This window comes from Ochotona curzoniae, unplaced genomic scaffold (genome assembly GCF_017591425.1).
Source record: "Ochotona curzoniae isolate NIBS_2020 unplaced genomic scaffold, NIBS_Ocur_1.0 contig_2321, whole genome shotgun sequence".
Lineage (NCBI taxonomy): Eukaryota > Metazoa > Chordata > Mammalia > Lagomorpha > Ochotonidae > Ochotona > Ochotona curzoniae.
The window spans coordinates 20,619,306-20,643,697 of record NW_024465421.1 but is presented as its reverse complement, the minus strand read 5'-3'; the positions used below and the strand labels follow the sequence as shown (position 1 = coordinate 20,643,697).

At 48.6% G+C, this 24,392-nt stretch overlaps 1 protein-coding gene across 6 annotated transcripts in view; it reads left to right on the top strand.

Annotated features, from left to right (window-relative positions):
* The window catches only part of RBFOX1 (RNA binding fox-1 homolog 1), a 1,044,467-nt gene that overhangs the window by 718,166 nt on the left and 301,909 nt on the right, over positions 1–24,392 (top strand). For 2 of the 6 annotated variants that reach the window (XM_040973371.1, XM_040973372.1), the window contains exon 1: positions 11,735–11,833. The exons of the other annotated variants lie outside the window; for them this stretch is intronic. In XM_040973371.1, the coding sequence (XP_040829305.1) occupies positions 11,735–11,833 (99 nt within the window). Of the gene's footprint in view, positions 1–11,734; positions 11,834–24,392 lie in introns of those variants that run through there. 6 annotated transcript variants of the gene reach the window in all.

The window sequence follows — 24,392 nt, the reverse complement described above, 5'->3', positions numbered from 1 at the left end:
CAGAGTGCCCCGTCCCCCGATGTAACCTGGGCCAATCCCTGGGTAGCCAGCATGGCCCCTGTGAAGAAACAACCTGCACGGGCAGGAGCATCCCTCTCTCTCTTACCACTGCAGAGGATGCAAAGATGCATGTTCCTGCTTGTGATTATTTATTTAATTGGGCACTGGGCTGTCTGGGATTTGTGCGCTCATGTCATTAAAGCAGTTGCAGCAAAAGAACATATAATTGGAAATGTACTAATGTGCACCAAGCATGGATTTCAGCAGTAGGCTTGAGAGGACCAGATTCTGGAGGGACACCGAGGCACAGAAAAAGTGGCTTAGTAGGCGGAGGTGCAGTGCCAGGATCAAGTCATCAACCCCGTGCCCTGTCCTGTGGTCATTGTTGTCTTTGGAACAGAAGATTGCCACACTTGCTTTTGTGTGTTAAGCATTCCTCTGTAGAATCAATATCAACTGTGTGTTGGACACAGCTGACGTGAGAGTAAAGGAACCAATTAGGAAAGTGTAGCTTTTATTTTTCTCCTTTTAAAATCTAGCTTACAGAAAATAATGGGATGCATCAGGACTGTGGCAATGGAAAATGAGGAAGAGAGGGTTCAGAGACTGGTAGTGTGGGGCTGGGCGTTTGACGCAGTGGTAAAGGTGACACTTGCAGTGCCTACGTCCCATGTTGTAGCGTGCCTGTGCTGGAGCCCCAGATCTATTTCGGATGCAAGCTTCTTGTGAATGGGCACCCCAGAAGGCAGCAGGTGATGCAGTCTCAGCCACCTCAGGTCTGCAAGTCTCACAGTGAATTCGAGGCTCTTGGCTTTGTCCTGGCCCAGTCCTGGCTGCTGGGGTTTTGGGGAAGTTAATCAACAGAAGAGTCTCTCACCCGCACTCTCTCCTCTCTCTGCATGAGTGTTTTTTGACAGAAATGGGTTATGCTGCATGGTGACAATAAGAATTCAAGAAGTGAGGGACCTGACACAGCCCAAAAGGAAACCATGAAGACTGTGTATGTGGAACACCCATGAACTCTGCAAGCTGTGCCTAGAAGAGGGTCCTCCAGGGTAGGAGACAGTACCTTTCCCTGCCTCGGCACTGAAACAGTCTTTTATTACTATATATGGGCCCTGAGGAAGGATATATGATCCCAGGGGCAAACACGGTGACTTAGCAGGTTAAACGTGTTGTGCAGTGTGGTGAGGGGCTTAGTGTCTTATGTGGGTCCCCATAATGGGACCTAAAAGCCAGGCATATAAAAAGCTCAGTCAGCAGGCTTCATACAGTGATGACAGCATGAGGTATCTGCAATGGTGGATTGCAATTTGGGGACCAAAACATGGCATTCTGAAAAGCATGATGTTGGTGACATAAAACCTTGTGAGGCTAAGATCAAATGCATTCTCAGAATCACCTTCTAACTTTTGCAGCCTAAGCCAGCCGTGTCTAAGTCCATCAGTCCTTTGCAGTTCACTGACTGCAGTCACCGTCAAAGGCCTGGTGATGATGCTGTGCAGTGAGAACCCCCACCGTGGGTCTCACCTGTATGCCAGGACAGCACCTCGGGAAGGTTAAGGTTAGAGTGGACAAATACTGGTCTTGAGATGTTAAAGGTGAAGTTGCCTTGAGTCCAACACGCTCTTGGGTGGCTGGGGTTACTAAAGACAAATATTGTTGAATATTTACAGGGTCAAAGGACCCTGATGCCAGGCTTATGACAGAGGAAAAATTTGGGATTTACTGCAGGCTTTGTTTGCCTTCAGATTTGCTTGAGTTCCATCCAGAAAGTCGAAACACAGAGAGCAGGTGGGGTGTGGAGGCTTCCCAAAGTAGACCTTCCGCCCACTTGTTCATTAGGAGAAATCACCACTCAGCTGTTTTTGTCCCTGCCACCTACCTCTCTGGTCCCACGCACTTCCATTCTGTCCTGTGCCCTGGAAACAGACTCCCACCCCCTCCCTCAGCATCACTCCCCCACCCACCGCCACGGGCACCTATTGTTTCAGAAAAGCTCCTATGGGAACTGGGTGTTGTCTGCTTGCCCTGGGAGTGTGGAGGGCTGTGCCTGCTGTGCATGTCCTATACTTGTCAGCTTGCTGTTGACTTGGCGATGGCAGAGTGTGGGCAACTGAGATTGGCAGCAAGGTCTGTTGCTTCCGATAGTTTTAGGACTTGGGGTTGGGGACGGGCAAGTGAGCAAGGAAGGACTAGAAAGCTAGGGGACATTTCCCTTTGTAAAATGACGGGGCCAGAGTCAAAGAACAATTCCAGGAAGAGGCAAGATGCCAGGCGAATCGACATCGAGCAGTTCTTGTGCCAAGTGCTTGGCAGCAGCAGAGACTGTAAACAGTGATGCATAGAACGGGTGGTGGTCATGATGACAACAACAATGATGGTTTGTGAGCAGTCTCTGCTGCTGCTGGTGTCACACGGCGAGGAGGACACGCCCTCCCTTTGCTGTCCATCTTATCTGAGTGGAAGACCGTCCTCACCCCTTGTTGGAGGAACCTGGTGAATACTTGTTGAAGTCTCGGGTTTTTTTCTTACATAAATTTGTACTACCATGATTTTGTGAACACACACACAACGGTCCAGAAGTAATTTTCTACCATGTGGCACCCTAATAGGGCTCTAAGACACTTAATAAGATACAGTTGGTAAAGAATTTGGTTAGGAAAGACTACTATTGTGGCTAAGTTTGTGTTCATTTGATTCATCTTTAGCAAGGTTGAAAGACTGGAAACTCAGAAAACCAAGGAGAAAGATGATGTGCACACATCTTCATGTGATGTTAGATCATTTACAAACTGATTTTCTTTTGTTTATTTTTATTGGAAAGGCAGACAAGATTTACTGAGAAAAGGAGAGACAAATCTTCCATCCACTGCTTCATTCCCCATGTGACCACAACAGCTGGGATGGAGCCAATCCAAAGCCAGGAGCCTCCCCCTGGGACTCCCATGTGGGTGCAGGGTCCCAAGACTTTGGGCCGTCCTCAACTGTTTTCCCAGACCACAAGGAAGGAGTTGGATGGGAAGTAGAGCAGCCAGGACATGAACCAGCACCAATATGAGATATAGAAGGCAAGGATTTAGCCATTGTGCCATTGTGTAAGGTTCTGGTTTTTATTTTTATTATTTTTTTAAAGGTGTCATTGTAATTAGTCACTTTATAATACAGTGACTGTTGATCATGTCTGTATAATTTTTGCAAAACAGGAGGATTGGCTGTCTCACCCACTAGTCAGGAGATAGAAAGAAAAGCTTGTACTCACAATTGCTGCTATGCATGTAGTACTTGCCAGATGTCACCCACCAGTCTTAGGGTTTATGTATACTGCCTTATTTAATAGGGGAAGACAGGATTATTATTCTCTATTGGAGGGAATGAAACTAAGTTTGTCATTTGAAAGGCAAAAAACAGAGGTTGAGAAGCAGATGGAGATCTTTCATCCACTGATGCCTACAACACTGAGAGGTGGGCCAAGCTGTGTGAAAACGGGCTGGGAGCTGCATCCCTTGGGCAGGTGGAAGGAATTCAGCCGCTTGAGCCTTCCTAGGCTGCTTCCCGGGCTGTGTTAGCAGGAAGCTGGGACTGGAAGCAGAGCTGAGGCCTGAACTTACATTCTCTCATATGGGATACAGGCATCCCAAGCAGCATCTTCACAAAGATGTCAGAGCTACACAGACATTCCCGAGGAGCAGAGGAAGGCAAGGCTGCCACCTCAAGCACTGAGGATCTAAATGATAGGCTCCTGACTCTACAAGAACATTGAAGAAGTCCAAAGAAAACAATTAAAATATCAGTTTATTTTGACGTAAAGAAATTTTATAATTTCCATGTAGTTGTAGAACAATATTATTTTTTCATGACATTGTAAAACTTTGATATGCATGAATTTCAAAATCTCTTCACTTCTAACTAGGCTTACCATTTTAAAAAGATTTACTTATTAATTTAGAAAAAATTAAACTGAGATGAAAGGAAGAGATCTTTCATTCGCTTGTTAGCTCCCCTGATGGTGGCAATGGCCAGGGATGGGACAGACTAAAGCCAGGAGTCGGGAGGTCTCTTTGGGTCCACATATGGGCCATCCTCTGCTGCTTTCCCAGGCACATTAGCAGGGAGCTGGGTCACAAGTGGAGCAGCACCTGTATGAGATGCCAGCCTCGTGGGTGATGGCTTTTGCTCACAGTACAAGCCCCCTAAACATTTTAAATTCCATTTTCTATGAACTGTATAGTACCTTTGTATGGCTTACCGCACATGCTCTTTCGTTGCCTACTTCTGGTAATCTTGACTGAGCAGGGCTGTGCTGTGGAGCGATCTCAATAAACCTTGGGAATCCAACAGATTCCGTTCATCCAACCTTCCCTAAGACTATGTGGTCTGAAAGGCGTGTTGCTCTGTTGTTTAAGGATCTCGGAGAGGAGAACGGGGTTGATTTAGTTTTGCTGCTGAGCTCCTGGGAGGTGAAGAGGGTGGTGATTCTGGGCAAATGAGAGTACCTGTGAGCTGCCTTTGGGCATCCCCTCCATCGTCAGCAGGCGTTGTCGATTCCTGCGTTGCCATCCCTGTGCTCAGAAGCACTTTTCCTCCATTATCTCGGTGGTTCCCAAATGCTGGTCCACACTCTCCTCTGATTCCATAATGACATTTTCAACAGACTGCAGCTAAATGAGAAAATTAAGGGCAATTCAGCGAAAATTTTAATAGACCTAAATTTAATCAATTTGAAGGACTGTCCTTTATTTTGAGATTGTGTCCTTACTTTTTTTTTTTTTCCTTTTTGGTGTAAAATGCCCTTTCCTTTCTGAAATGATGATGCTAGCAGATGGTGTGCCTGAGTTGTGTGTGTGTACGAATGTACTAACTTGGAAGAAAATTTAAAAGTTGTTAATTTCATGCACTCCCTCTGCTCTTTGGAAACTTATTGTAATAGTGAAGGAATTAGAGGATGAAGAAAAAAAATTCTGAGAATTGTTACTGCTCTTAGAGTGAGCCATTATTAGTCCCATTTTGCTAAAGGCTCTGTGGCCCAGAATGCTCAACTTGTAATATGAACCTGCCGATAAGCAGTGACAAGGTTGAATTATATCCAGGTTGTGTGTTTCTCCAGACCTGGTACCTGTTCCTGGTGGGCAGTGGGCTTGTTCACTTGCCCCTGGCCATCAATGTAGCCCACCTGACCGTTCTCAGAATCCCAGGTTCCTTGGGCCTTCCTTTGGAGCACAGACTAGATTGAAAATTCCTTCAATACTCATGTCTCCTGGGGGCTGGTTCCGGGCAGGTCTGTTCCTCTTCTTGCAGGAGTTCAGGAATCAAGAAGACCCTGGCTGTGTGGCTCTTCTCTCTCTGCATCTGTACCTTGTGTCTGTGTGCCCTCAAGAACCCAACCATGGCAAGTGGTACAGGAATTGATGCAGGCCCCTGCTGCCTGGCACCCAGCAGCTACACACAGTGGGAAGACATGGGCAAGGCTCAGAGGTCAGCTTCTCCAAGCCTGCTCTCCGTGGAGCCATGGTCAGCACTGGGCAGACAACCGTGGGTGATCAACAGGGATAAGGCAGAGACAATGTCAGTGCCTAGACAGATGTGACTTCTTCCTAGCTCTTTCCATGTGTTTCATAGGCTGACTACAGGCACACGTGCACACACCTGTACACACACAGATGGCAAGAGATTCTGGAGTTTTCTTATTGGTTTGAATTAGTCTGGTTTGGCTTTCATAGTTGAAATTTTATTGTGAATATTCTGAAACTTCCTAAGAGATCTTTCATGAAGGTGTTTCTAAGAGAGTACATGTAGAAGCCACACATTCTGTTTTTGTTAAAGATTGATTTATTTGAAACTCAGAGAGAAGCAGAGGCAGATGAAGAGAGCTACCATCCACTGGTTCTGACTCCCAGATGACCGTAATGGCCAGGACTGGGCCAGGCTGAAGCCAGGAGCCAGGAACCCATCTAAGTCTCCCACATAGGTTGAAAAGGCCTAAACACTTGGACCATCCTCCACTGCCTTCCCGGGCACCTTAGCCTGGAAGGATCAGAAGCAGTGATAAGGGATGCTACATAGCAAGCAGAACCCTAACCCTCCATGCCGTAATGCTGGCCCCTGTACTTTACTGTTTTTAAAATTAATTGAAGAAGGATACAGAGAAAGTGCTTGCCTCTGCTGCTTTACTCCCCACGTATCTGCAACAGCGGGGCCTGAGCCAGGCCAAAGCTAGGAGTCAGGGCCTTCATTTAGGTCTCTCATATGGATGGCAGGTACCCACGTACTTGAACCATTCACCTATTGCCTCCCGGGATGTGTATGGGCAAGAAGTTGGAGTTGGGAGCAGAGTCAGGACTGGACACAGGCATCCTGACATGGGCTGTAGATGTCAGAGCTAGCATCTTAACCACTAACTTTACTGAGACTTAAAATAAGGATCTTTTATAAAACTCAGATGACATGTTTATAGTTTGAAACTGTTGTGATAGAATAACCAAATTAGATAATTCACTGGAAAAGAAAAATTATCCTGGCAGCAAATGAAGAAATAAAATATTATATTGATGTATTTTTAAGAATTACTTAATTTTGTTGAGTTAAACACATTTTTTTGATTATCATATAATAATCACACATCTAATGGGTGTAGTATGTTAGCAGGTTTTCAGGTAAACTGGTTATATCAGGTGTTTACTTTTCAATTTAATCTTTTTAAGAGCCTATTAGCGCCTGCCTTATTTTATCATACAGTGATTTCTCATTTTTCATAGGAAGTTTAGAAGGAGTTTGTAAACTTCTATGGTACTGTGATCAGAAATATTTTTGTTTGAGATAGTAAGAAAACAATAAGTTCTGGGAAATCATAGAATAATCATATTTTAAGTTTTGCAAATGATTGTCATCCATGGCATCTTTAGGACCCACCAACATTTAATTCTCACTTGCCACATTTGACATTACCTGCTTCTCTGCAGACACATCCCTTCTGGATATTGTTGGTCGGCATTTAATTTACGTGATTGGCTGATTTCGTCAATTAATCGCTGTCTGTTTTGCCAGCCAAAGAGGAAAGATACAAAATGGTTTTAAACAACCAATCTAGTTTTGGAAAGAGCTTACTTGTGGGAGCTGGTTAGGAACTGGGTACTGCCTGCACTTGGGTTTGTGCTGATGTAAGGCATGGCCAAGTTTTAGCCCTGAGCTGACAAGCTGGAGGAGCATGAGGGGGCGGGGTCCTTTGCCCCAAAGCAGGGGCCAGCTCGTCGCAAGCACAGCCATTGTACTTGAAAATTTGGAATTGGTTGGGCCTGAGACATAGTCCCTTAGTCTGCAGGAGGGAAGCTGTGTTCCCATATGGGTAGCTGAGTCCTTGGCCCTCTTATTCCAAGCTATGAGGTGAATATATAGAACTGTGTCTGTGGGAGAACTGAGAAGGGCCAGCAAGGGGTAGGAACTCAACACTGCTCAGAATAAACCATGGACATGTTTAGCAGAAAGAGACAACAGGTGGTGACTTGGCTCAGATTTCTGTTGTAACCACCTACCCACCCATCCACCCATCCATCCATCCACCCATCCATCCATCCATCCATCCATCCATCCATCCATCCATCCATCCCCAGTGCAGTATTTTCTGTGTTGTCGGTGTGTCAGACACTGTATTAGACTTTGCATGTCTGCTGATCAAAGTTATAGGTGAGAATCTTTGCAATTTTTCATCATTACAAGTGCTAAACTTCCTCTTACTAACTCTTAGTAAAAAGACCCGAGAGAACCCTAGAATCCCGGTGTTAGACAAATCGCAGGCTGGTGATGGATTGGAACAGGCAAGAGAAATGGAAGTTGTGTTTATTTATTTATTTTTAGCACCGGCACACTATTAGGTAGTGAAGACTGCAACCTGCTCACCCCTGGATTCCTCAGTCTCTTGGTCCTGTTTGGGTTTCTGTCATATACATCACGTTGCCCTTTCTTGCTGATAAAGCCCTGGACACTAGAACAGAACCTGCTCTGAGGTCAGTGCTTCTTAAATGTCACTGGCATACTGCTCAGCAGATGTGGCTGAGATCCTAAATAATGAAATTTCCTAAAGAAACTTCCCTTTGAACTTTATTAGACTTTAAGTTGCTCTCGGTCACATGGTGAGGATGGAGTACTTGTCGGAAGCAGCTTGAGGTTGCCCTAGGCTAACCTCGCACTCCTAAGGAGATCTGAGATCATGAAGCGGAGTGTTTCCTTGCTGTGATGCCTGGCAATTTCATCCAATAAAGTATTCCTAATGAACTGTATGCAGTGTAGACAGCCTTAAGAGGTTATGATAAAGAATGGAGAGAGGGAAGAAAGGTTTCCTCCAGTCTCTTGAGTAGCCACAGATTTGGGAGTGGTACTGTCGTGTGGGTCCAATTAGGAAGCCTCAGCTGCGGGGGGGGGGGGGGGGGTTGGGGGGGTGCATTCCTCGGCGCATTCTTTGGCTTCCTACAGGGTGTGAGTAGCGATTCAATGAAAGACCTTTGTTATTTGAATGGCAGTCTGACTGGCCTGTGAGTGAGCATGCAGTGTGTGCCCCCAGGGAGGGTGAGTGCCCAGGCAGTGTTTGTGGAGAGAGACAAGGAGAACAGTGTTGTCTTTCTCCACTTCCCCTGCTGCCCATTGATAGAATGGTTCCAGAACCCTTGGCCGCCGCGGCTCTTTCCCAGTCTGCTGAGATGCAATTCAAGTTGCAAGCCCCGGGTGCCGCCATGTAGGTCGCAGGCGTGCTGCTGTGATCTGAGCCGTGGCCTTTCCAGGCTGTGTTCTTCATTCAGGTCTGCTGATGCCTCATGACAACAGCCTTGTCCCCACGTGTCCCCTGTGTGTGGCTGCGGTGTTGGCAAGTGCGTGGTGCTCCTTGTTGTGCCTGATTGTGGTTGTGTGCACTTGTGAAGGGATGTTGGGGGTGCACTGTCCAGAGCACAGAGCCTAGCTCTTAAAAAAAAGAAAAATCAGGTGTGGAGTCTAGGAAGGCTGCACTTGACTGCCTAACTCTGGAGATGGAAGTTGATGGGGGAAATCTGAGCAATTATTGAAGAAGAGCTTTGCAGGAATCCAATCACCACTGCGGGTTTGTTCAACTCCAGGGGCAAACACAATGGAAAACCCATGTTGGCTCCGTGCAGCCCAAAGCAGTTATTGGCTCCTTACATAATGTATTTGTTTTTCATTAAACCATTCAGATAAGGTCTTATTAAAGTGCCATGTATTATTTATCACACTTCTTATGAAAATGAGCTGAAGGGAAAATTCTGTCCTCTTCTGGAGGCATTCCCAGCCTTTGCCAATGCCAGCAAGGAAGAGGGGAAGCAGAAAGAAGCGGGGAAACCCGGTGAACCCCTTGTCAATACAGAAGATTTCCTAAGGCAAAAAGAAAGTGGGCAGTGGAGGAAGCAGACAGCTCCGAAGGACTCCGGGCCTTGATTTGATATGTGCTTTGTCTGGTGGCTTTGTCTTTGCATGGGTGAACTGCAAATTAAATAAGAGAGCAGTAGAAAGTAAGAAAGGCATGGAGTACTTAGTTTATGGGTAAATCAGAGTTTACCTGATAAATGCGATTTCAGAGACAAGGAATTTTGTGCTCATCAGTGCCAAAGCAGCGCAAAATCCCCACCTCCTTTCAACTTTTGCCTGGGGCTAAGAGGTTAAACCAGCTTCCAAGTCCCTACTAAGTTGGTGGGATATTGGAGGCCCAGGGTGCTTGGAGCCTGATTATTGCACGGTGATATAAAGAAAGAAATAGGGGCCTTGGGTTTGGCATAGTGAGGACTTTATAGCTACTGATGACGTTTCAAAACAGCACACAAACACACCCTCACATGCACAAAAGAGCTGTACAATAATTAATTTTCTTTTCCTGGGAAAGCATTTTGATTAGCCTGCAAAGTGAGTTGTTCCTCGCCAGCTGACGGCTCGATTCAGAAGTGCCTGTCAGTGAAGGAGCAACCAAAACCCACTCTGTTCCAACAGCTGACCGCTTGGTCCAAGAACCAAAAAGAAAACCCTATCAGTGAATCAAAATGTAAATTAAAAATAGGGTACTATTCCTGATCATGGTTTTATGGTTACCAAGAATGTGCCCCCCCTTTCCAACACACACACACCCTCCGCCCCCTGTGGGGACCAAGGTCGAGTTAGAGTCTTAATATTTTTCTTTGATTTGCTGTTCACATTCTGTTCTATTGCAAGAAGACTAAGGGAATCTACTAATGAATAATTATTCCTTAATAAAAGAAAGAGAAGGGGGAAATGTGCCTGCAAGAGCAGAATGCTAATTTGGCCAAGGAGGGCTGGCCAGGCAAGCAAAAATAAAAAATAAAAATAAAATAAACATGCCGTTCTAATTTGCTCGCTACAGCCTGTGGAGTAATCTCTTCTCAGAGAAGGAGTTCCCCACGCTGCACATCTATAATTTGAGATGAGTGGGAATTCTAGACTGGGAGAAGCCCCCTTGCATTCCATCCGGGCGCTGGTGCGTGGGTCCAGCAGGCTTGCGTTTTTGCACGCCAGCCCCGGGCGGATTCTCCAGCGCGACTCGAGGCTGCCCGCCCAGCGTGCGGTGAGGCGCAGAGCGCGCAGGCTGCGCCCCCAGCGCCGCGGGGCTCCTCGGTGCCTCGGCGGCTGCCCCGCCTGCTTGCCTGCCTGCCAGCCTGACTGGGGGCGCAGGCGTCTCCTTCTCTCCCGCACCCCTAGCCCCACGCGTCTCCCCTGCACTCCAGCTCCTTGCGCGAGGGAATCCCTTTGCTGTGTTTATTTGCGACCGGGCAAACCGGTCGCCACCGAAAGCCCGACTGCAGCTCTCGGTCCCAGCTGGGCAAGTCGCGGTAATTGTCCAGTTCGCTGGGATGCTGGCGCGGTGGGGCGCTCGCTCACTCGCCCCTCGGAGATTTTTAGCAGACACAATTTGAATTTTGGTGAGTCCTTAAAAAAAAAAAAGCAAGTGGGAGGGGGATGGGGAACAAGCTGCCCTGCCCCTGGACCCGTTTGACAAATGAGAAGACTCCAGCATCAGACCAGCCGAGTGAGACTCAGTGAGTGGAAATCTCCCTCTCTCCCCCCTGTTTTCCCTCGCCTCCATCCTTATCCTCCGTTTCTCTTCTTTCTCTGTCTCTCTCCCTTCCTCCCCCTCGCCCCTCTCCCCTCCCCTTGCCCACACCTTACCCCCATCTATTCCACATTTACCGGAGGACGCTTCCCTGCCTCTGCCTCTGAGAAGTTGCCTTTGCTGGGTCTTGTCCCCCTCCCAGGCGTTGGGGAGGAGTGAGGTTGGGGGGGTGGGGGCAGGGGGAGAGGCACCAGCCCCAGTGAGGGGAACCCAAAACCAGGGCCCTTAGGCCGGAAAAGCGGCGCATTCTCGCAGGAAACCAACTAGTTTCGCGGTCCTCGGTCCTCGCCAAGTGTCTTCGCTGAAGACAGCGGAAGGCTTGGATTTAGCAAACCCGAAGGCTAGGAAAGCCAGGGAGGAGGGACCAGCAGCAGGGGCGGCGGGGGTGCGGTGGGGGAGGGAGGGAAGCAGAAGAGAGAGAGAGAGAGGGAGAGAGAGAGAGAGAAAGGCGCGCGCGCGCGCACACACACACACACACACACACATACGCCGCCGTGTTTGATTTAGATAATCAGCAGAATTAAACATTGTAACAAAATTATAGGAAGCAGGCAAGAGCAGCGTGGTTGCATGCGAGCGTCCGCACTCGTGGTCAGCGGGCGCCAGCGAGACACGATGCAGCACCCTCTGACGGGGGCCACCTGCGTGGCGCTCCCCAACGTGGGCATGTGTCCCCAGCTCTCGTGTGCCTTGACTTTTATGTACTTACAGCAGGTAAGGAAGGCGCGCGTCATCCCTGCCAGCTGCCGAGGAGGCTGCTCTCCCCGGGCTCTGCCGAAGGGAACTCGGGACCCGCGCCTGGTGGGCTGCGCTTTGGTGACTCGAGTGGGGCTGGGGAGGGGGCTCCGCGCATTGGATGGGAGGGGAGGAGGACAGCCCCCACACCCTGCGCTGAGCTTTTTTTTTTTTTTTCTTTGCACCTGTCTGAATACAGCGAACGCCTGAATCTGAGCCTGGCACTAAGAGTTTGGAATAGAAACTGCCCTTTTTTAATTCCCTTTTCTGGCAGATTTCTCCTGTCTGTGCACCCGGTGGCCGTAGAGTTGAGGTCTGGGTGGTAGCTCTTTGCTTCTAGTTTAAATTTGGCTGATTTAACAGGCAGTGGGGGAGATACTGTGTGTGCGTATGCCTGTGCATGTGTGTGCGTGTGTGTGTGAAGTATTTTTTTTTCTGATTTCTTAAGTTTGTGTTGTGCCATGTTCAGTCTACATGAGATTAGAACCTTTGGATTCCTGGCCCCTGGTGGCCCCAGGATCCGGCTTGATTCTGCTGGCAATGCTGCGGTGAAGGTGAGCTGATTAGGGTGCTATCTGGGGTGGGGTGTGTGTGTGTATGTGTGTGTTGTCACTTTCACTCCCGCCTTAGTGGACGCATTGAAGAATTGTTTGTTTTGTTCTTCATACATGTCACGCCTTCAGCTGCCTCCATTCCTTCCTGGGGGCTTCTTAGGACCATCTTTCCTTGTCTCTGCCTCCTCCTTCACCTTGGGGCTGCTGCCTGACCCAGTCCCTGCCTGCCTTGTTGGGTGACAGGGCCAGCTTTGCGGCCATCGTCTGGGTAGGGGCTGTGTGGTGGCTGCCTGGGGTTTCTCGACCGAGGACAAAAATCTTTTCCCAGTTTCTGCATGACATTCCAGCAGGACTTTACAACAATTGTGGGCATCTGATGTGGTTTTTTTCTTTTTTCGTTGATTCCATTCAGGAGTAATGTATATTACCGTGTGTATGTGTGTGAAAGAGTGAGTGTGAGTGCTACCACGACTCCCTCTGCCAGAGTTGGAAGAGCCTTCCACTCTCAGAGCTCTCGTGTCCCAGCTTGCCTTGGAGGGGGCTCTGCACCCAGAGCATGTCCGCCTCCTCCCCGAGTCCTGGGGTAACTGGCTATCTGGTTGATTGTCTGCAGACAGTATTTTCCAGGCCGAGGTCCTGTTACCAGTCATTATGAAAACAGCCCTTAAAAAACCAGTCACAAATTGGTTTATCCTCTTAAATGTTGTTTGATTCTGTTTGTCATCAAGCACATCGTGCCAGCAAACATTTCCCAAAGAGTATATTGATAACACTATGATTCACCCACCATCTCTGCGCTTTGGCCGTGTGTGTTTCCTACCAGTTGCCCACCAGAAGAGAATCCTAATGAGATTTCTACACATGCTGAGCCTCACTTGGGTTTAATCAAATTATGAATGTGAGTTGATCTTTGCCTCCTATGTCTACTTCTTTCATGTTATTTATTAATCAATTTGGACAGCATTATCGAACAAGTAGACTGCTATAGGTATTCAGCATTCTCAGTTCTTTGTGTGTGTGTGTGTTTGTGGTTAAATACATCTATGTTTCAGCTCTCCAGCGTGTTAAATTGGTTTCCTCGTTTAGGCACAAGTTAGGCAAGAGAACAGTGACATTGAATAAGAGATGATGCTGGCCACATTAGCCTGTGAGATAAACGTAGGGGGTTCTCATCATCTTCCAGAAAGGTTCCCCCACAAGGGAAAGCCCCCCCCCATCTCTGGAGAGGGGAGGCTCACAGGCAACTCTGGCAGCCGTAACAAATTTGCAGAAGTTACTGAATCAGCAACCACACTGCCCTGAAAGACGGGAAGGTGGGCTGGAAACGGTGTGCTGAGACATGACCCCTTCTCGTAAGGACTCGCCGCCTGTAGTTGGAGATGTGGATGGTGTGAGGCCAGGGCACCATGTTGGAATGGTGGACCTGCGTGGCAGGGGGGTGTGGATTCTCCCTTGAAGTACAGCCAGCCAGACATTTCTGCCTGCCCACCCGATTTAGAATCCGGCTCTGTAGCTGTGACTTTTCCTGTCCCTTGAAGGACCACTGCCAGGGTGGAAGAGGCAAACCCTGAGGTCATCTCCCCAGCCATCGCTGTCATGACTGTTTACGTAGAAAGCTTGTACCATCGTCTTCAGCAGACTGGAAATTGGCTGACGAGGAGTGTGAAATAGCTTGCTGTGGTATCGACAAACCACTTCCCGATACAATCTGTATGTCTTTCCCCCATATCTCACCGGCATATATCTTAACCGTGCTTCATCTGTAGCTGTCACATCTCTCTCATTTTGAAGATCAGAGGGCAGAAATGCAGTAAAAGTGTCAGTTGATCAAATGGATGCATCAGACACCACGCATGATAAAGCAACATTCATGGCAAACATTGTCTTGTATCATTGTTTGGAATAAGTGTGTCTCTGGGGTCTTTGACTTTCGAATTGCCCAGTCATGTAAGTAAAGGATTGAAGCACGAAGGTCTTGTGGAGCCACACTTCCTGTTGTGTTTCAGGAACACTCACAGACCCTGATCAGGGGCCGCTGAGCCTTTGTAGCATGTATTTTCCTGGGTGAGATTTCATATGATGCTCGTTGCTTATCTGGCAGCTTGGGAAAAATGATTCCGTCATGTACCATCTTTGCTTCAGCCATAGCATCCACCCATTCTTCCAAAATTCTAGATTTGTCCTTAGGGCAGCTCAGAAACCAAACAAACGCAGTATCAATTGGGATGTCTCAGTAACCTAGTCAGGGGGAATCAGCCAGGAGGAATCAGCCTAGCTCGGCACTGTGAATCGCTTGCTTGTTCCGGCCGAGGAGGCAACTTTGGCGCTCTCACGATGGGACTTGTTCAGGTTCATTTATTTATGTCTCTCAGGAATTTTACTTGAGGTAGGTGTCTCCAACAGTTCCAACTTGCTTTGTATTCCTCAACATCTGAAAAGTGATTAATTTGGAACTATAAGGTGGGATAATGTTGAATCATTCTTTGGCCTCTAGATATGAAGTTCAGTGATGTCACCACATGCACGTGTGTGTGTGTGTACATGTGTGTGCACACAGACACTTTGAGGACATAGCATGCATCTTGTGGCTCTAGAGAGATCTTACGCAGAAGAGCCAAGCGTTCACTAGGGCAGCTGACTTCAATCTTGCTGTCCAGGGCAAGTGCCTGCTTCCGCCTCCCTTGATTCACTGCAGTTGCTCGATTCTGTGTCTCCCCACGACTAAGCTGCAGACTCACGCATCCCCAGTCCGGAATCTTCCTTGTGCTCCAGAATGAGTGGAGTGACCCATGGCAACATTCTGGCTTTGAGGGAAGATTCTAAGTACAGATTCCAAACTGGGAGAGGGGGTGCGGAGGGATAAGGGAGGAAGGCAAGGAAGAAGAGGAGAAGGGAAGGGGGCATATTGTTATGAGCTCAGTCACGAGGGAGCCTGTTTGCTTCACCTGGTAGAGAATAATGGAAAAATCTACATTCAAGCTACACTAAAATCCAGAGATGCTTGATTTCCACCCTAAGGATCCGGGGCCCAGCCAGGGAGCATCTGCCTCCCAGCCAGGAGGCCATGTCAGGGCTGGCACGGAGGCTTGTCTCCTGTTGGCATCTGCAAGGCAGGTCCCCCAGAGCTGTGCACCACACGGAGTGCCAGCTCCCTGAAAGAAGAGCAGCAGCATATTAACTTGGTTCTTCCTGCTCTGAGGTCACCATCAGCGTCTCCCAGTACTATTCCAAGCAAGCTTCTCGTCTGTCAAGTCCTCTGCCCTCAGAAGCCCCCATTCATATATATATATATACACTTACATGTGAAAACAAGTCAAATGCTGAGAAGCCACGTTAGAGGCGTCGGGTGAGAGGGGCTGGAAAGGGGCTCTCACGCAGATCCTGCCACTGTCAATATCGGAAGATTGGTCATTTTTCCCACTTAATGATGATCCATGCAGTTTGTTTTAAATAGTGAAGTGGTCTGTACAAAGGGTAATTCCTAGTAAATGAAGCCATTGCTCACCGTGGACATCTTCAGATCGAAAGCAATTGAACTGAAACCTGCATATCAACCCTTTCTGTCTTTAATTAGAAAGTTGGTTCTCGGTGCAAGAAGGCACCGGGATGATGGGCCCCGTCCCAGGGCCTCCCTTCACTGGACGCAGTTGTAAATTTGGGAAACATTGCACAGGCCATCGCAAGTGTGGCTGGCTGTGCAGAAAACAAGCTCAGTCCTCGCTGCAGTTACCTCCCGTGTGTTCCCCAGACCGAGGGCTTGCAGGGGCCCAAATGGGCTTTTATCACCTTCTTTCCTCTTGGCTTAATCCCGTGTTGATGTATGAGATGGTGCTGTGGATTGGGGGCAGTCAATAGTGTCAATAATGCAGAAGAGAATTAGGATAGATTATCTTCACGTCCGAATTGTTTCAAGGCCTTGGAGTGTGTGGAGTGAGCGTACGGCCAGACCCAGGTGGCTGGCCGATGGACGCCAGGCCCTTTTGTGTCTTTTTGGGGAAAGGGAATGCCACGCGCAGCTCCGTTCGCTTGTGCTCCCTGTTTATGGGATCTCTCGGAATGACGGGAAGAATACGTGCCTGGTTGGGCTCTCAGGAGCAGAATAAGGCTCGCTACTCAGGTGGACTGGGTTCCTCCGGGTCCTCTCTCAGCCCTGCCCTACACTGCAGGGAGCCAGTGGAGGGTTGCAGCTTGCAGACATCAAGACTCTTCTGTTGATTGTGGGCTTCCTAGGAGGATGCTTTGAGCAGCTGTGCAGCCACAGACCTGAACCTCACACCACATGGCTGCTTGGCCCGCTGTTCTGTGCCCGTGTCTGTGCAGGCACAGAAGATTGTGGCTTTTCCTTCGCCTGGTGGAGAGAGCCCATGTCATGACAGCTTGACACCATCTATTTTCCTTCTAGCTGGCACCTCAGTAATTGTCCAGTAGCGAGTGGGCTGAGGGTGGGGAGATATATGGTTTTTTTTTTAAAGGGTTTTCTGATGCCTAAAACTAGACTGTCTGCCCCCAAAAGGAACCATAATGCTTGTTTATTCATATTGGCCAGCTAAAAGCAGTGTAGTTTGTCCCCTGGAAGAGAGAGGCATTGCAGCATTGTAAACAATCAGGTTGGTGTGTGTGCATCCGAGGGACTGGGCAGTGAGCATGCTGTGTCCTGTGAAGGAGGCTGAGCTGATGAGTGTGGGTATCATTGTCCCATCTGCAAAGAGCTTTCTTTAATGGACAGGGAGAGGTGTCCTAGGGTGCTGTGTAATTCAGGGAAGAGAAGCGGAGAAAGTTGTATTCCTCAATGCGTCATCCCATTTCCGGGTGCCGGGAGAGCCTGCAGGGCTGAGCACGTCTGTGGCTGTGGTGCTGCATGAGGTGGGGGTCTGCTCTGGCCCTCTCGAGGGGAACTGTGTCACGTGGGGTCAGCTCCCAGGTGCTGTGGTGGCTCGAAGGACTCTGGCTTGGCCCTCCCAACCCACAGGAGCTTCTGCAGAGGAGGGGCTTCTGAAGGGTCCAGATTGGGCTCTGGAGTCTGGCTGGAACCTCTGGGCTCATGCAAGGGTGTGGGGGATGGGACCTTAGCTGCTGCTCCTGGTATCCGCGGCAGGTTGCAGTCATGGCTGGTCCCGGCTGAGAAGCAGCCGAGTCCTTTCTGCTGCCCAGGATCTCTGCTGCAGACTGGCATCGCTTCTGGGTGTTGGGCCTGTACGAGCAGACAGAGCGCTTCTGCTGCACCTCTCCTGCCTGTGAGACTGAGCAACACTGGGGCAGAGATCTCGCCGTTCTCTTTCTGCCTTCCACCTGTAGAGTCACACGTGGCTAGGAGCTGGTGGGTTTTTCAGAAGGGATGCGCATGTGTGGACCCCTTGAACTCCTGAGGCCGGGTGAGGTGGTGATGGCTGCTCCGTCCTGTCCTTTGGCCATGCAGACTTTGTTTCCAGGCCTTGTGAGTATTTCAGCAAGTGAGGAAAGGGCCCCAAGACCAGGGAGTTGCTATCCCTGTGAAAGCAGGATCATGTCAAAAGGAAAGGTATTTGCATGGTGGAAGGAGTTCTCTGTGAGATAGAGAGGAAGAAGTCTGAGTGGGTTGTTGTAGGGGTGGTGGGGGTGAGTGAGTTGTAGGGGTGAGTGAGTTTGTGTGACGGCTGGGTCCAGTCCAGGTCTCAGTAAAGCAGGCACCATTTTCCTGACCAGCGATACAGGGTGCCTTTGGCATAGGAGGGGTTAAGGAAAGTGTTGTTAAGAATGAGCAGGGACAAGTGCGGGAGTCCAGGATCTGAGAGCACAGGATGTGGATACAGGGCCTAGAGAGGGATGGAGGCTCCCAGAGGCCAAGATGGGTCCTGTGTGGATGCAGCAGGAGCTGTTTCACCTGCTGAATTGAGGGGCGCATGAGGAAGAGAGGGAAGAAAGGCATTTCCCATGAGCACATGGCAACATGAGCTCTGGCTGAGTTACTCAGAAACCCCTTGGCCACGTGTGGGGCCGGAGCTGGAGAGAAAGGTTCCTCAGTGACGAGCACATGCTTATCAGAGTGCCAAGGTGAGATCCAGGTTTTGCAGCCGCTCCCAGCAGCCCACACGTGCTCCCAGTGAGGCAGCGGACAATGGCCACTTCCAGCAGCCCACGTGTGCCCCCAGTGAGGCAGTGGACGATGGCCGCTTCCAGCTGCCCACATGTGCCCCAGTGAGGTAGTGGACAATGGCCACTTCCAGCAGCCCACGCGCGCCCCCAGTGAGGCAGCGGATGTCGGCTTTGCAGGTTGGGTCACTGCTGCCCACACAGGAGATTCCAATGGATTTCTCAGCTCCTGACTGTAGTCTGGCCCAGCCCCAGTTGTTACAGGCAACTGGGGAGTGAAATCAGCAGATAAAAAGTCTCTGTGTCTGTGTCTCTTTCAGATAAATAAATGATTTACTGGAAACTGCATGACATGGGTCCTGGAGCACTGTGCAGGTGGTGCTGCTCACTGGGAGGTGTAGGCGAGGCCCACTGCATTCCCTTGGAATCGTGCATTCTTCCTCTCCCCTCACCATTTTTCCAAAAACAAGATTGTAACTTCCATCTCTGCTCCTTGCTCTGCCTGGGGAGCAGCACCAGGGACACATCAGAGAGGGAACCCCCAATTCATGTCTAAATCTTGGAAAGGACTTGGGGAGGAAATGGCTGGAGAATTGATGGGGTCCACTGTTGTAGTCTTCTTCCTATTTTTTTTTTTTTTGCCTTTGATGTGTTTTATTTCTATTTGGAATGGAGAGAGAGAGAGAGACAGAGAGAGAGAGATTTCTTTCATTCATTAATTTACTTCCACAAATACCGGGGCTGGGCCAGGCGGAAACCAGGAGCCCAGAACTTGATAGAGGTTTCCTGTGTGGGCAGCAGGGGCCCACACACTTGGTCCACCTTCCACTGCCTTCCCAGGCCACAGTAGCAGGCACCTGAATTAGAAGTGGAGCAGCCAGGACTCAACGCAGATCCCATGTCAGATGGCAGTATCACAGGCAGTGGGCTTGATCCTTTATGGCACAATGCCGGCTCCCAACGGTTAAGGTCTTAAGCACTTGGTGGCTCCCTAGCTCAACTCACACAGAATAAGAATGGGAAATCCCAGGCTGAGTGAAAAACATGCAGAGGGTTCCTCTGTGTGCCCACCATGTGCAATGACTTCCTGACCTTGCTGCTGTGGAGCATGGCACCAGCAGGTGCAGGACTGAAGGGTCTCTGGTCGCCCAGGACTGGTGGGAAAGCACACAGATGCTGTAATCCCATGAGCCATTTCTTATTGTCGGCCTTGGAGGTTTGCCCAAGACTCACTTCCAGCACTAGCCTCGCTTACTAAAAGCAACGGCACAAGTCCCCAACGTTCCCCAGTAGATCTACGTGCTGTTGCTCAGCTTGAGTCCTCCCTGGCGAGAGATCCCTGCTCCGGGGTTATATCCTTTAGAGGGACCAATATTAGCATCAGCACATGGGGGCACACGGAGGCCTGCGAGTCACTCCATCCACGTGTCCACCTGCAGAACTTTGCAAAATTCCCTGGAGAAGCCCATCTCCCTCAAGAACAGGTTGGTAGGCGCTACCTCCATGGCTGAGCGGTGTTTGTTTGTTTGTTTGTTTTGAATGAACTGCACTCCTTGATTCCTAGCTTTATGTCTGCAGAATAATAGGGAGAGGAATAATCATTCCGTATTGTTCTTTGTAAGATTTAGTAAGATGCAAATAAATACGCTTAGATAGGACAGCAGTCGATGTCTGTTGAAGGAATGAATGAATACATGAACAGGTTAATGCATTGAGAGATAAAAGTAGAACCTGCTTATTGAAGCTGGACATAAACTTTTGCATACCTTTCAATTCAGTACAATGCAAGCATTCATGGCCCACCAAGGACACAGGCACGATTCATTTGGGGGTCTCCCTTGGATTCCTAGGTACCCCTTCTTCCCTTGAGCTGTCAGTCCCATGGTGTTGTAGGACTGGAATCTGATGGCACAGCTCAATTAAGGCTCCATAGCAGGAGGAGGGAAAGTAGAAATCGTCTTGCTTTTGTCAGTAGCAAAGTTATTTACCTTCAAAAGCTGACAGAACCTCACTGCAGGGGCTTCATTTATTTCTCTTCAGAATGTCATTACTCTGATGTGGGGAACTTGGGCACATGCTGAAGTCAATTCCCAAAAGCTTTCCCGTGCTAGGTGCCTGCTGCCATGCCGGCAGTCACCAGGGAGGGCCCAGGATGGCCAGCTGGGCCTCTGCGGTTGCCTGGGTGCTTGGCCCTGGGGCCAGGGCTCGCATCTGAGCATCTGAAGCATCTACAGATGTTGGCAGGTGCATGCTCAATCCCCTGGATCTGTCCTCGGAGAGGGAGCTCATTGCTCGCTGCCCAGTCATTTGTCCTCTTTATTCTGAAGTGAAAGAATGAGGTGTGAGACTGTGAGTTCCCCATCAGTCTTCATCTGGGCTGCTTCCTGACTTTCTGAAAACACAAAAGCACCTTCTGGAAATGGCTTTGCTTTGGGGCTATCCATTGTCTGTACTTAAACACACTGACAGGTTCTCTCACCCAGATAATCTGTAGAAGACCACGCAATTTGTTGTTTTTTGGGAGGGGGTGGGGTGGGCTTGCTCTCTCCGTCCTTCCTTAGGGTTTGCACTGAGCAATTAGAACAGGCAGGGACTGAGCCCAGAAATCCTTGCTGCACGGTGCAGTGGCAGAACCTTCCACTGGGGGTCTCCGTCGGGAACATGTGACTCAAGATTCTTGGGGACTCACTGTTTTTTCCTTTGGGGCTCGTTTTATTTTGAGGGGTGGAGAGAGGGTTGTGGGGTTTTTTTTGTGTGTGAGCAGGTATGTGGGAGTTGCATTCAAACATTGAGGCTCTTAAAGCAATAGGAGATGCCGTGTATAAGCCCGTTTTGGTTACCAGCGATGATGATAATAATAATAGAATAAATTAAGATAGTGAAATAATCAGTAACTTTTACAGTGGCGCTACAGTGACAAGCGCCCGGCTAAGCACTTTCAGGTGGATTGCTACATTCAGTGCCGCACAACGGGCCTCCTGGGAGTTGATGTGCGTGCATTCATTTCAGATCAGAATCCAAGGCCTGGGGATGGTGTTGGGGGGGGATGCTAATGTTTCACATCAGATGTAGCAGCAGCAGAGAAAGCTCCTGTGCCTGGCCTGATAACCGCAGTCTTGCCCGCTCCTCTTTAGCTGGTTCTGGCTGGTTCTGCAGGCCCCAAGCAGACCTCTTCCAGGGCCCTCCCACACCTTTTACCTGAACATCTGTCCTTTTCACTTGGCCCTGACTTTCTCTTTCAAGTCATCTTGTTGATAATGGCCTGAATCAAGGCGTCCTTGGCCGGGCCGGGAGCAGGCGAAGAGAAAGCACAGGGGCTGCTGCTGGGAGTGGTGGCCCCGAGTGTGATGGAGGGCTTTGCTCTGCAGCCAGTTCCAAGCCCCGAGTACCCTTTGTGCTGAGCTCTCCGACTTAACAGAGGAAACACAGTCCCTGCCCGGCCCAGCATGAATGATGGATGCTCAGCACCGTTGCTTTGCAGGAGCCATGGTTGTGTTCATGATGGGATTTCTGGAAGCAGGGTCCTGGCTTTGCCCTGCTGTGTGGCTTCCATGCAGGGAAAGCTGCTTCATAAATCACAGTGGAGTGTTTCACAGCCTTTCCTGAGCTCTGATACCATGAGTACCTGTGTGTGTGTGTGTGTGTGTGTGTGTGTGTGTGTGTGCGCGCGCGTGCGCAAGCGCGCGTGCATAAGGCGTGCAGTGTTGTATGTGATGTGTGTTGTGCATTTAATTAGGTTCACTCAGGGTTGTTTCCAGCGCCTCTCAGTAAGGAGGGAATGGAGGAAGGAGTGCAGTCTGTCTCGGTGTCTCTGGGTGTCTCAGTGGTGCCGATGCTTTACGGTGCTGTCCGTGAAAGTGGGTGGATGCTGGTTCCTCAGCACAAAGAGAGGCTGACCACGTTAGGCTCTTTTCCTTCCACGTCATCAACAGCGGCAGATGAGGGACAGGGCTAGGGTTTACCGGAGGCAGTGCTGCAAGTCTCGGGGAGCTTTGCATGTTCTTTAGACAAGGGGCGGTGGGGGCTCTCCATTGGTGTTATGATTTCGGGGACTCACTCTAAAATTAAGGAGCACATCTGTTTTCTGAATTTTGAGAATTCTTGAGCTAGGAAACTTTCTTTCAAGTAATCCATAGTATGCTCTGATTTGAACTTTTATTTTTCTAATTGAAATAAATAATAATAAAAGATATAATCCTATGGTTTACTTGAAGTCCTCAAATCCTCTTTCAAGATATCTGCAGAGAAAAGCTCTGTTCTTTTGGATGTCACTTGCGTCCTCTTAATTATATCAAGTGTTTCATTCTGTGTATGGTTTTACGTCTTTCCCTATAGAACCAAGGACAGAAAATTAGCAGAAGACTAAGTAGGAGATATTAGGGCGGGGGGAGACAGAGTATTAAGAAAACTAGGGTAGTGCTTTAACTATTTTGCCTAAAATGATTACTTGTATATTAGATGAAATCTCAATTTTAGGAAATCACTTTGCCTTATTTCTTTACTTACCGTTTTTGGTAAAAGATATGTAGGCTTTGAGGAAGTAAACATATCAGTTATAGAGTTACTAAATAAGTACATGGAGGAATAAAATAAAGAAGAAAAAAGAAAAGCTATATTCCCACCCTTCTCACCAAAACTGGGGCTTGCAAGTCATGAATAGTGACGTTTTGGCTTGCTGGCTTCCTGGCATTTTTGCCAGCCAATGGTGGGAACAATCAGAAAATTTAAAACTGCCCAGTGTGCTAGTCAGTAGTGCTGAAATTGAAGCGCGTATTAGTGGGCGAGACTGCTGTTTGCAGTCTTGTCTTCCTGAATGGTGCGGGACAGAACTGCCATATTTCCATAAGTAAATAAAGGGTGTCATGAACTTGTTTCACCGCGGGGAATCTGCGAGAGCGTTTGGACTGAGCGAGCAGGTGTCCGGAGAATGTAGCTTACATTGATATTGTTCTGATTCTGTGTTTGTCTTTCTCCTCTAGTACATGAATCCGGGAGTGTCTCATTGTCTTTAATTATGTCTACGAGGCACAAGGCAGCAGTCAACAGCTGCTCCATTGTTTACTTGGTTTACATATAGCTTTGATGGGTTATTAAACAATCTATTTTTCAAACCCAAAACAGAGAAAGCAGCTGAACCCATATTACAGCATTTTGTAAAGACCCATTATGCAATTAGCACTTGGGATTTGTGCAAAGCTGGTGATTCACCCAAATAAACATCCCTTGATTCTGATAGCTCTTCTTGGCTTGGTGAAAAATATCCATTTCTAAAAATAAATAAATAAATCAAATCACATTTCCTCCTTAATCATCTAGCATGCCAAGAAGATGATATGTTAATATGAACAGATCCTTCACTTTCTTTTTTGCTTTTTGCACCAGAGAAAGAGCAATTTTCTAAAATAATGATGACTTTAATTCAAGCCAGGAATGACCATATTACATAAGACAAAAAAAAATCTGCTTCCGGAATACAGACTTTGGAGAGTTGATGTGATGCTAATGGGGAGGAGGAATGCTGTGTCGTTAACCCTTTGTGTGCTATCCCTGGGAGCAGAAGGTCTTGGTTATGGAAGGGTTATCTGGTCATCCCAGCAGAGCTTGTGCCACCTGTCGTGATTGAGTCACACAAGATGTCACATCACACTTAAGTCGCTGGTTAATAATTCACCTACTCACCAAGCACTTATCTTCAAGCTCTGCTCTGTCTCAGACATTGGGGTGGTAATGGAGGATGTGTGTGGATGTAGAGATCCACTGGGCTTTTCTCCATGGAGTGACAAGTTTATGAGGGAGACTGGTGCTGAGCAGGTAATGACCATGCACGTGTGTGTTGAAGAAAGAGAAGAGAGGTCCAAGGAAGTGAGTCACGGGTGAGGGACAGATTCTCCCGAGAAGGACAGTGGAAGCTGAAG